This window comes from Erythrolamprus reginae, chromosome 9, assembly GCF_031021105.1.
Source record: "Erythrolamprus reginae isolate rEryReg1 chromosome 9, rEryReg1.hap1, whole genome shotgun sequence".
NCBI lineage: Eukaryota > Metazoa > Chordata > Lepidosauria > Squamata > Dipsadidae > Erythrolamprus > Erythrolamprus reginae.
This window is the reverse complement of record NC_091958.1, coordinates 33,011,155-33,024,591: the sequence shown is the minus strand read 5'-3', so window position 1 is coordinate 33,024,591 and position 13,437 is coordinate 33,011,155. Positions and strand designations below refer to the sequence as shown.

The following is a 13,437-nucleotide window of genomic DNA, read 5'->3' as shown; positions in this document are numbered from 1 at the left end:
CTAGCTGTAACCACTAACCCGGAGGAGAAGGTTACGGCTGAAAGCAGATTCCAGAAGAGCCTCGGCGGCGTTCCTCAGCTGAGCTATAAACAGAACCGGTCTCGAGGGCTGCAGCCTTCCCTCGGTCCTTGGCAACAAAAGCTTCAGGCTCCCTTGGCCCAAAAAATGCCCTCGTTTTTGAAAGTCGTTGCTCTCTCTAAGCCGGCAAGTGCACCGTTAGGTCTCCTATGTTACAGCTCTGGACATGTGAAATGGGAAGTTTCTCCAGAAGAGGACTGAACGGGCCAGGCTGCAAAAGAAGCATTTAATCCAGTTTTTCAGCAAAACAGCTGTTTCTTTCTTTTTTTCCCCAACAATAACAACAGAACAAAGAAGGACCGAAGAGACCGTGGGTTGTTTTTTTTTTGCAATTACGGATTGCAATGGCTTCCTTCCAGCAATGACATACATTTTTTTTCAAGAGAATGAAAGAGGAAGATGAAAAGCATAGGGCAAGAATTTTGCCAGGTCAGCAAATAAGCAGAGGTGGCTTCTGGTTAACTTTGGTGGGTGGAGAATGGCTGCCAATCCCATTGTTTTCTTAGGAAATAGCCAGGATTCAAGAGCAAAATTAAAGGTGCCTGTCAATAGAGCCTGGATGACACTGTAAAAAGTCAAGTGTGCCAAGCTCCGTTTTATCACACCAAGTTAACAAAGGAGAAATTCAGTTGAGTAAACAATACCCAAAACAAAGAACTCTCGATACAGACAAACAAGCTACCAGTAAAGGACAGCCTAATCAAGGGATCACAAAGACCATTGAACAGGGCAAGCCATGAGCATAGAAATGAACAACAAACTTTACTCCTGATGTTACCTGGCGAGGTAATGAAATTCCTGCAAGAAAACCTCAACCACCACTTCCACTTCCACTTCCTCCTCCTACTCTTCCTTCTCCTCCTATTGTTCCTCTTATCCCCAAAACCCACATTTCTTCTCGCACTGATGATGTTATCTAGTTTGGTAATGAAATGTCTGCAAGAAAACATCCTCTTCCTCCTCCTCTTCCTCCTCCTCCTCTCCACTCCCTTCTAGTACTGGTGATGTTACTGGTTGGGTGATGAAATGCCTGCAAGAAAACCTCACTCAAGCCCTCATCACCTCAAGGTTCGACTACTGCAGCGCTCTCTACCTCTGAAGAGTGTTTGGAAAATTTGGATCATGCAGAATGCGGCTGCGAGAGGAATCGTGGGCTTTCCCAGATACGCCCAAGTCTTGTCAACACTCTGTGGCCTGCACTGGCTGCCGATCAGTTTCTGGTCACAATTCAAAGTATTGGTAATGACCTATAAAGCCCTACATGGCAGCGGACCAGAATACCTTCAGGACCGTCTTCTGCTGCATGAATCCCAGTGATTGATAAGGTCCCACAGAGTTGGCCTTCTCCGGGTTCTGTCGACTAAACAATGTTGTCTGGTGGGCCCCAGGGGAAGAGCCTTCTCTGTGGCGGTCCCGGCCTCTGGAATCAACTCCCCCGGAGATAAGAACCACCCCTACCCTCCTCACCTTTCGTAAGTTGCTGAAAACCCACCTATGTCACCAGGCATGGGGCCACCAATGTATCCCCTTGCTAATATGGTTTATGTATGGTATGATTGAATTGTGTGGTTATTTTAATGATAAGGGTTTTTAGATAGTTTTAAAGTATTGGATTTGTTACATTGTTCACTGTTGTTATGAGCCGCTCCGAGTCTTTGGAGAGGGGTGGCATACAAATCTAATAAATTATTATTATTATTATTATTATTATTGTTGTTGTTGTTGTTGTTGTTATTGCCACCTCCTCCTCCTTTTCTCTAGAGACATTCTCTATTTTTGAAAGTAGCAGTAGAGTCTTCGGAAAAAAAGACTCAAAACTTCTTTTCCCCCTTTCCCTATCTTTGATTGGTTCTAGAGTTCTCCCAAATGATGTTTCCCTCCCCCCCCCCCCGGGGAGTCCATCTACAGGATAATTCATCTCCTCTCCCCCTCAAAAATATTCGCTAAGAGGGAAGAAATGGTATCACAGACAACAGGGCAACAATTCAGTGATAAGGTCAACTTCATTACAGAAATGCAATTGCTGGGGTTATTGTTTTGTTTCTGGCCTTTGCACACACACACGTTTTTTTCTGTCGAAGTTCAAATCCCAGTGAGGGTATGGCTAGTTGATGAGGCCAGAACAAGACCTAAATAGATCTATCCTAGTTTCCCTTAATTTTCAAATTCAGCAAAAACATGTTACACACTCACACACACACACACACACACACACACACGTAAAAAATTCAAGTTCATAATCCAAGTTAGAATTTTTTATACTTCCACATACAGATAGGAAAGACACCCCAAGCAGCAACAGTAGATACCGAAACCAGAAACTGTCATGTTCATTGCAGATGTTTGCAAAACTGCTTAGGAATTTGACAAGTACCAGGGTTGCTGAGATCAAGTGTACAGTTTCATCAGCTACTCACGGCTTCATCTGCCTGATGCTGTTCTGTTTCAGAAATTTTCAAAAATCAGTTGCAAAAATGCAAACTCTGGAACATAAAGGCAGGGAAGGGGGAAAGCGCTGTCATGCATGTAGACGAGAAGAGACAAGAAGACAAGAGAAGAGAAGAGACAAGAAGAGAAGAGAAGGTCTTCTAGTCCAGCCTGCTGCTCAAGCAGGAGATCTGATAGCCGTGATGGCAAATGTATGGTACATGTGCCACAGGTGGCATACAGAGCCATATTGGAGGGCATGTGAGACTTTGCCATGCCCCTACGCTTCCCGCCTTCCACAAGATGTTGAAGATCTATCTATGTTGTCAGGCATGGAGGGAATAATTATCTCTTCCCCCACCACCACCTTTTTTCCTGACTGTAATATATGAGAATGGTGTGATTGTGCAGTATAATTGCTTTTAATATCTATGGGTTTTAAATCTTGTTTTTTAACTTTATTGGATTTGTATTCTATGTATTGTATTGTTGTTGTTGTGAGCCGCCCCGAGTCTTCGAAGAGGGACGGCATACAAATCTAATAAATCTTAAATCTTAATCTTCAGCTCCAGCGTGCATGCACGCACTAGCCAGCTAATTTTCAGCCTTGGGAAAGCTTCGTCCTCTGGACGCTTCAGGAAAGCTTCTCTGAAGGCCCGGAAGGCAAAATAAAAAATAAAAATCCCCCAATGGACAAACCAGACGTTTGGAAAAACGCACTTCCAGTTTGCCATTGTGCTGGTTTTTGCACTCTGAAGGGTTCTGGAAAGCTTCCTGAAGCCCCAGAGTACAAAAAACAGCATGGGCAAACCAGAAGTCCATTTTTTCAAACTTAGGGCATTTTTTTTCACCTACCAGGCTTCAGAAAGGGCTGTGCCTATGCGCAAGGGAGGGCAGCACACTGGGTACGCATGCACGGGAGGGGGAGGGAAGGAGTGTGGGCACGTGTATGCATGCTAGCACACCCCCACACCCATTTGGCACGTGAACCAAAAAAAGTTCACCATCACTGTCCTATACCATTTGAGGAGAGGGGGAGAGAGAGTTGGGGAAAGCAACAGAGAGATACATAGAGAGATAACACTGGCTGCCGATCAGTTTCCAGTCACAATTCAAAGTGTTGGTAATGACCTATAAAGCCCTACATGGCATCGGACCAGAATACCTTCGGGACCGCCTTCTGCCGCACGAATCCCAGTGACCGATTAGGTCCCACGGAGTTGGCCTTCTCCGGATCCCGTCGATGAAACAGTGTTGTCTTGCAGAATCCAGGGGAAGAGCCTTCTCTGTGGTGGCCCCAGCCCTCTGGAATGGACTCCCCCCAGGGATTAGGACCACCCCCACCCTCCTTGCCTTTCGTAAACCCTTGAAAACCCACCTATGTTGCCAGGAATGAGGAAATTGATATACCCCTCGGCTGTTCCGCTTTACATATGATTTGTTTGGATTGCATGATTGTTCTCAATAAGGGTTTTAAATATTGTTTTTAATATTGGATTTGTATAGTGCATTGTTTGTTGTGAGCCGCTCTGAGTCCTTGGAGAGGGGCAGCTTAAAAATCTAATAAATTATTATTATTATAAGAGAGGGATGGGGAGAGAGGGGGCAGAGAGAGGGGGGGAGAAAGGGAGAGGGGGGTAAAAGGGTTTTGTAGCTTCCGGTGGTTTTAACAACCAGTTGTCTGTCTTAATGACCAGATGGGTAGTGGTAAAGGGGCGGGGTCATGTGACTGGGTGGGAGTGAGTGAGTGAGGTCGAGTTGGCCACACCCACCCAGGTTTTGTGGCTCTTGATGGTTTTTTTTTTCTGTTGGCAATGGGTCCAAATGGCTCTTTGAGCATTTAAGGTTGCAGACCCCTGGACTAGAATAACAGAGTTGGAAAGGGACCTTGGAGGTCTTCTAATTCGACCCACTACTCAAGCAGGAAACTCTGGAGTGTTGGAGCACTCACAATTCCCAAAGGCAACTTGTCCCACTAAATAATTGTTCTAGCTGTCATGAAATTCCTCCTTAATTCCAGATTGCTTTTTTCCTTGATTAGTTTCCACCCATTGCTTCTTGTCCTGCCTTCAGGCGCTTTGGAGAATAGTTTGACTCCCTCTTCTTTGGGGCATCCCCACCTCAAATATTGAAACACTGCTATAGTATCACCCAAGTTTTTCTTTTTGTGAAACTAAGGTAAAGGTAAAAGTTCTAGTTGTTCCCGACTCTAGGGGGTGGTGCTCATCTCCGTTTCAAAGCCGAACAGCCAGTGCTGTCCCTAGGTGTTCTCCGTGGTCATGTGGCTGGCATGACTAAATGCCGAAGGTGCACAGAGCGCTGTTACCTTCCCACCAAGGTGGTCCCTATTCTTCCACTTGTATTTTTTATGTGCCTTCGAACTGCTAGTTTGGCAGAAGCTGGGACAGAAGTTGAGAATGGGAGCTCACTCAGTTATGGGGCTCTAGGGATTTGAACCACTGAACTGCCAACCTTTCGATCGACAAATTCAGCATCTTAGCCACCATGTCCCTTCATTAAAAAAATTAACACCCTCAAAAATGTCCAACGATACTTCTCCAGAAGAGCCTTCACTCCTCTACCCGAAACAGAGTTCCCTACGAAACTAGACTTACAATCCTGGGTCTTGAAAGCTTAGAACGCCTTAAACATAATCTAAGTTGCCCACAAGATGCTGCAATGTCCTGCCTATCAAAGACTACTTCAGTTTCAACCACAACAACACAAGAGCACACAACAGATTCAAGCTTAATATTAACCGCTCCAAACTGGACTGTAAAAAAAACGACTTTAGTAATTGAGTTGTCGAAGCGTGGAACTCATTACCGGACTCTGTAGTGTCATCCCCAAACCCCCAACACTTTACCCTTAGACTAGCTACAGTTGACCTCTCCAGATTCCTAAGAGGTCAGTAAGGGGCCTTCATAAGTGCACTAGTGTGCCTTCCATCCCCTGTCCTATTGTCTCTCCTATATCCCATATATCTTCTCTACTATATCTCTATAAGCTTCATTGTATATTATTGTGTACTGGACAAAATAAACAAATAAACAATAAATAAATAAATAAATAAACAAGCAAGCAAGCAAGCAATAGCATTAGAAATAGCATTTATATACCAGTTCAACAGTACTTTATAGCCCTCTCTAAGCAGTTTACAAAGAGTAAGCGTATTTCCCCCACAATCCAGGTCCTCGTTTTACCGACCTCGGAAGGATGGAAGGCTGAGTCAACCTTGAGCCAACTGAGATTCGATCTGCCAAACTGCTGGCAGCCGATGAGCAGCAGAAGTAGCCTGCAGTACTGCACTCTAACCACTGCACCACTAAGGCTCTGAACTCTAAACTAGACACACCCAATTCCTGCAACTGTACTTTATATATTTGTGTCTCCAGTCCCCTGATAATTTTTGCTGCTCTTCTCTGCACTCTTTCTAGAGTCTCAACATCATTTTTTGTGTTGTGGTGAACAAAACTGGATGCAGGATTCCAAATGTGGCCTCACCAAGGCATCATAAAATGGTACCAAGTGATCTTGAGTCAAGTAGTAAAAGTTCTGTAAACATATTCCAATCTCATACAGGAAACTCTTAAGAGAAGTACTTCTCTCCATATATCAAAACCTCATTTCATTATGAACAGAAGCATAACGGTGCTGAGTCTCTCTCTATAGAGAATTTATTTGTTTGTTTGTTTGTTTGTTTGTTTGTTTATTCATTCATTCATTCATTTATTAGATTTGTATGCCGCCCCTCTCCGTAGACTTGGGGTGGCATACAAATCTATTTGTATGACGAATTTGCATTCGTCAAAGGGAGGAATTGAAACGCGAGATCGTCAAATGGCAAAAACAGTGGCGGAAGCTGTTATATCGTATGAACCACTCAAAGGATCCAAATAAAAACACACAAGGGAATTCTGAGTGAGTCCCCGGCGATCCTTCTTAGCTCCTTCCTTTGAAAGCATCAGTTGCTTTTTAAAGCTGTAGAGACTGATTCCCACAGATCTATGCCAAACTCAAATTAACAGATCAGTTGGAGGGGACCTTGTAGGTCATTTAGTCCAGTGTTTCCCAACATGGCAACTTGAAGATATCTGGACTTCAACTCCCAGAATTCCCCAGCCAGCAAGGTTACAAGGCTCGTAGCTCTCACAGGGAATATTTGCGGGGGAAGTGGGTATTATTATTGTGTAACGGGAAGCCAGTGAAAGAGAACGAGCAGTGCCAGTGGTCAGTAGATCATCGACTGGCATTGTGGTGAAGGTTAGAGATGAGCATCCTCATTCTGTTTCCCTCCAAGTGCGAAGTGCACGCTGTAGTGTGCTACCTGAATGCTAAGGGCATGAACGCTGCTGCAAAGGTTGCCCAAGATTTGTGCGCGATGGGTGCCCAAGATTTTTCTCACCGATTGCTGAGTTTTGAATTTTTTGGCTGAAGGAGAATGGGTATTGCATCACTGCATTGATTGATGTCTTCCCTCTGGTGTATGGTAATAAGCCCAAGTTTCACCTCCTGTCACTATACAGTTGAAAAAAGCCTCTCTTCAATCTTGAAATGGTCAAGAAATTCTTGGGCGGTGCTGACTCTGTCGATTTTGTGTGCTTCAGTAAGCCTCTTGGGTACCCAACACAGCAGCGTTCAGGCCCTTAGCATTCAAGTAGCATATTTCAGCGTGCACTTCGCACTTGGAGGGAAACGGAATGAGGGCACTCATCTCTAACCTTCACCACAATGCCAGTCGATGATCTACTAACCACTGGCACTGCTCGTTCTCTTCCGCTAGCTTCCTGTTACACAATAGTAGGACCAACGTCCCCCGCGAACATTCCCCGTGAGAGCTACGTGCCTTGTAACCTTGCTTTCTAGATAACCCTCATACTTTATGGACAGTGTATTGTCTGGGTCAATTTGCTTATCTAATAGTATATAGTATAATAATATTTTAACATAAGACATATATAATAGTATTTTTTCTAATTTCCACTTCTATTGTCTAATAACCATTGATAAAATAAATCCCAAGTTTGAAAATATTTTGTCTTTTCTTTTTCTTTAATGTCAACCTATCCATTTCTGCAAAGTAGTATTTTTTTTAATTATATCTTTTTCTAAGAAGGGAAGGGAAAATATAAATTACAAACAGAGCCGTAGTGACGCAGCAGGTAGAGTGCTGTACTGCAGGCCCCTGAAGCTGACTGTAGATCTGTAGGTCAACAGTTTAAATCTCATCACTGGCCTTCCATCCTTCCGAGGTGGGTAAAATGAGGACATGGATTGGGGGGGCAATAGGTTGGCTCTGTTAAAAAGTGCTATTGCTAACATGTTGTAAGCCGCCCTGAGTCTAAGGAGAAGGGCGACATAAAAATTGTATGAATGAATGAATGAATGAATGAACGAACGAACAAACAAACAAACAAACAAACAAACAAACAAACATTTGCAGACGAATTGGTATTCATTTTAGAGGAACCATTGGAAACTGGAAAAACCTTTACTTTTAATTAGGTGAAAACCTCAGAATCAGTTTTCACCAGATTTTTGCCAATATGATATTTCCAATAAAGCTATTATTTGAGGAATCTGTCTGCTTCATAATTTGATTTGCTATGGATCTATTACTTGGAACCCTGACATTAAATCAACTCTAATGCCAAGGTTCCAAGTCATAGATCCATAGCAAGCAGTGTTGGTCCTTGGCCCGGGACTCCTGGTCTACGACATGTCCACAAATGATTCCTGTTTCAAATGATAGCAAAATGGAAAGAGCCAGGTGCTCTGGATGAATGCTTTTTCACTGTTCATAGGCAAAATTTCTGGCCTTCTAAACGCACTCAGAAGTCATTCTTATGTGCTCCAGAAATGTCTTACTTAGAACCAGTTTATTGCAGCAAGAATTAGTTTCATTGTTCATATGAGCCACGGTTGCACGGTGGTTAGACTGCAGTACTATAGGCTACTTCTGCTGACTGCTGGCTTCCTGCAATTTGGCAGTTTGAATCTCACTAGGTTCAAGGTTGGCTCAGCCTTCCATCCTTCCAAGGTGGGTAAAATGAGGACCCAAATTGTTGGGGCCAATATGTTGACCACGAGGGCTGTACACCACTATAAAGGGATATATAAGTCTAAGTGCTATTGCTATTGGAATTGCATTTCTTCTTCTCTCATGTTTATAGCCACCTCAGTAGCTTTGGGAGGCTTCAAATATTCCTAGAAACTCTTTGATTCACACTTAGCATATAGAAATGCTGTTGGAATTAAAAAGAAATGTGGCTTAGAAACCAGAAAGCATAAGCAATTCTTCTTGCCTACCAGAGCCTATCAGGGACACATTTTGCATTTTAATTTCCTCTTCCTGAAAATGCGGAGTTGTACAGTACAAGGAAAAAAGCTGAATGTTCCTAGACCATCTGCAAACTGCTGATACGTGCACAAAAAACCTCCTTCCTTACTGGCTTACATTCCGAAATAATCTGTAGCCAAAATCGAACTGTCAGATCCGCTAAGACACATACTGTACAGCATCTTGTTCTCGAGACAACCTTACTATACCCTAGTTTACCACTAAGCAGCAGATATCCATAACTCTAAAAACTTTAAGAATGTAAATATACATGCTTAGCTGATGCCCAGCAATTCTTGGGCAGTTCAGGAATAAAAAAAAGATTAACCCCCCCCCCCCCCACACACACACAAAACGTAATTATGAGCATAGAATAGATGATGACGAGGGTAGCTGACCTACTCAGTCTACAGATGGCTTCACCCAACCTCACCAAAGGCCTAAAAATCAGATGAATCTTTCTCCTTTAGCTTGTTGTACATTGCCCAGAGTTACTTGTGTGGGTGAGATGGGCAGTTTTAGAAATTGGATAAATAAATACAAGAGATGAAAATGCCATGGACCAACTCTGTCTCTCTCTCTCTTTTGCCATCTCATTCTTTCTATCTTTTTCTCTTTCTCTGCCTCTCTCTCATTCTCCCACTCATTTCTCTCTCTCTCACTCGCTCTTTCTCCATTTCTCCCTCATTCTCCCCCTCTCGTTCTCTCCATCATTTCTCTTTCTCTCTCTTTTGCTCTTTCTTCATTTCTCTCTCATTCTACCGCATTCTACCTCTCCCTCTCTCATTCTCATTCTCTCTTGTTCTTTCCCCATTTTCTTTTTCAACATCTCTCTCATTCTCCCCCACTCATTCTCTCTCTTCTTCTCTTTCTCAATTTCTCTCTCATTTTCCCTCTCTTTCTCTCATTCCTTCCCTTCTTTCTTTCTCCCTCTCTTTCTCTCTCATATTCCCCCTCTCATTCTCTTTCTCTCCCTTCTGCTCTTTCTTCATTTTTATTCTTCTTTCTCTCACCCCCCCCCTCTTCTTCTCATTCTCTCCCACATTCTCCCCCTTATTTCTCCCTCTCTCTCCCATTCTCTTTCCAAATCACATCAAATCAATTTTATTATGATCTTAGATCAACACAGTCACCATTCCCTTCTTCTCATCTAAAATCGTCTCAGCCTTGTATCATGCTTCACTATTAAAAGAATTCCATCGTTTTATTTTCTAGTATTGTCCAAGGACAACCCCAAGGTGGCTAAAAATTGTTAAGTTGTGTCATTCTTTACCAAAGATTGAAATCAGTATACTAAAGTGACTTGGAACAGAGAAGCAAATTTCATGCCAACATAGTTTTTAGCCAGATGGCACACAGCACTTTGACTCAGCAGTTGGAAAGCAGTTTGAGTTAGATTCTCAAAGGGCTTGTCAAGGTCCAATACTCAAAGTGTGTTTTTGAGTAGGCAGGATGGACCTCTCTACTTTTTAGAGGATGCTAGAAAAAGATATTATAGAGAAGTAAAAGAGTATACAATGACTTAATATAAATGAGACATTTTAAGGAAAGATGCTCTCTTAGGTATCATCAGATGTTCTGGGGTTGCCTCCAACAGGGCTTAAAATTTCAAGAGATACAGCAATATTCAAAAGGTATAATTTTCCTAAGATTCCAATTTTTTTAAAGAATAGAATAGAACAAAGTTGGAAGGGAGCTTGGAGGTCTTCTAGTCCAAACCCCTGCTTAGGCAGGAAACCTAAATCGCTTCAAATGGTTATCCAACATTCACAACTTCTGGAGGCCAGCTGTTCCACTGATTAATTGTTCTAACTGTCAAGAAATTTCTCTTTAGTTCTATGTTGCTTCTCTGCTAGTTTAGTTTCCATCCATTGCTTCTTGTCCTGCCTTCTTGTGCTTTGGAAAATAGCTTGACTCCCTCTTCTCTGTGGCATCACCTGAAATATTGGAACACTGCTATCATGTCTCCCCTAGTCATTCTTTTCATTAAACCAGACATATCCAATTCCTGCAACCATTCTTCATACGTTTTAGCCTCCAGTCCCCTAATCATCTTTGTTGCTCTTCTCTGCATTCTTTCTAGAGTCTCAGCACTTCTTTTTACCTTGTGGTGACCAAAACTGGATGCAACATTCCAAGCACGGTTTTACCAAGACATTATAAGGAAATGAACTGCAGAAAAGAGAAATAATGTACCACTTACCGCCATCACAAGCTCAAAAGGGTACTTGTAGACTCTAACAGGAGATTGATATTTTTGCACCATTTTTACTTCGCAATGCCTATGAAGAAGGAGAAAAGCAATCCGTTAAATCCTGGGCTCTCAGCATCAACCTGTCAAGCAAAAAACCACCTCTATTTTTATAATGGATCTTCTGTTGGAAGTTAAAATAGAGCAGAAAGGAAGAAAATGTGGCACTTGAGATAGGTTGCCTAACATGAATGCCCAAGAAAAGAAAATGAATTAATCCCAAATGGATCAAAAGCTATAATCTCTTTTCTTTATTTTGTTGCCACCCTGTCACCACTGTGGAGGACGAAATCGTTTTAAAGGCTGCTGCTAACCCAACCCTTACAAGCTGTGACCAATTCATTCTTAATTCATCTGCTATTTAGCAACAGGGAGAGAACAGGCTCCAAGTGAAAATGTTCTGGGCACACAGTTGAGAAAATTACAGCATTTTGACTCAACACCAACTGGTTACCTTACAATGAACAAGAGACGCCCGCGGGATTTGAACTCCATCTCCGTGGCTCTCAACACCGTTGGAATTTTTCCTCTCTGCCCCCATAGCCATTGCTTTGAACCCGCGCACACATGGTAGTCCAAGAATCCAGGGAAAGAATGAATCTACTCTTAGAAGAACTAATTAAATTGCTCTCTGTAAAAACCAGTAGGATATGCTGCCTCCACTTAGTATTAAATGCCCCCGAAGGTTACAAGTGTAGAACGGCTTCTTAATTTAGTTTTTTTTCCCTTAGTGCCTGCTACAAAAAAGGGAGACAGGTAGTCCTCATCTTAACGACAGAAATAGAGCCCCAAATTTCTGTATGTTGACTCTGTATTTATCTGTATCTTATTTATTCATTCTGTTATATTCTGTAGTGTATATTTTGGAGGTGGTGACCCTTTGAGAGCAGCATGCAATAAAATTTCACTTTAATGTATGCTTATTAGTGTACATTCAAAGTGACACATTTTTAAGAGATTGGATAACCCTTTGTCTGAAGTGGTGTAGGGTTTCCTGTCTAAGCAAGGGGTTGGACTAGAAGGCCTCCAAGGTCCCTTCCAACCCTGTTATTCTATGCTATTCTGTTCTGTTCCTTTCATTCCAATATTTATTCTATTCTATTCTTCATCCCAATATTCTATTCTATTCCATTCATTCCAATTTTTATTCTATTCTAGTCTTCATTCCAATATCTATTCTAGAATAGAATAAAATAGAATAAATTTTTATTGGCCAAGGTGTGATTAGACACACAAGGAATTTGTCTTGGTGCAGATGCTCTCAGCGTACATAAAAGAAAAAGATACATTTGTCAAGAATCATGTGGTACAACACTTAATGATTGTCATAGGGGGTCAAATAAACAATGAAGGAACAATCAATATTAATAAAAATCTTAGGATACAAGCAACAAGTTACAGTCATACAATCCTAAGTGGGAGGAAAAGGATGATAGGAATGATGAGAAAAACTAGAAGAAATAGAAGTGCAGATTTATTAAAAAGTCTGACAGTGTTGGGGGAATTATTTGTATAGTAGAATGATGGCGTTCGGGGAAAAACTGTTCTTGTGTCTAGTTGTCTTGGTGTGCAGTGCTCTGTAGCGACATTTTGAGGGTAGGAGTTGAAACAATTTGTGTCCAAGATGCGAGGGGTCAGTCAATATTTTCCCCGCCCTCTTTTTGACTCATGCCGTCTACAGGTCCTCAATGGAAGGCAGGTTGGCAGCAATTGTTTCTTCTGCAGTTCTATTCTATTCTATTCTATGAGTGGGGGGGTCGTGTGTGCATGCATGGGGTGGGGAGAGGCCAGGGGTTTGCACGTGCACGTATGGGGGAGCAGGGTGAATGGGGGGGGTTGTCAGATGCACATTACATTATAGGTGCATGTGCACTGTTGTGCTCTCGCACACGCACTTTCAGCACGCAGCGACAAAAAAGTTAGCCCTCACTGACTTAAAAATTGAGCCCAAGAAACAATAGCCAACCAGTTAAAAGCCAGCCATCAACACACTCCAATCTAGAAAAGCCCACTACAACAAGCACCATATAAATACCACACTCAGAACAGACACCCTCTGCTAGAAGAAGATCCCTGAAGATGGGCTCAGAAGACAAAACCTCTGTTTTTTCCAGACTGTGGACCCTAAGTAACTCTGGCCCACCTTTTCAACTAAAAAAGCCCAATGGGTGCCCTCAAGAATGATACCTGCTTACTCAACAGTTCTGCAGAAAGACAAAAGAGAATGTACCTGAAATTTAGCGTCGGCTTGCATTAAATCCATAAATTTTCCTTAGGTAGACACTTGTCTAATGCACTCCAGGATAAAAACCATTGCTCGCTGGGGCCACATTGGTAAATC

The 13,437-nt window shown here is 42.4% G+C and overlaps 1 protein-coding gene across 1 annotated transcript in view; it reads right to left on the bottom strand.

Moving 5' to 3' along the window:
- The window catches only part of SEC14L5 (SEC14 like lipid binding 5), a 112,906-nt gene that overhangs the window by 68,901 nt on the left and 30,568 nt on the right, over window positions 1-13,437 (bottom strand). Inside the window, 1 exon segment of the mRNA XM_070761698.1 lies at window positions 11,049-11,127. Within this exon segment, the coding sequence (XP_070617799.1) occupies window positions 11,049-11,111 (63 nt within the window). The 5' untranslated portion in view covers window positions 11,112-11,127.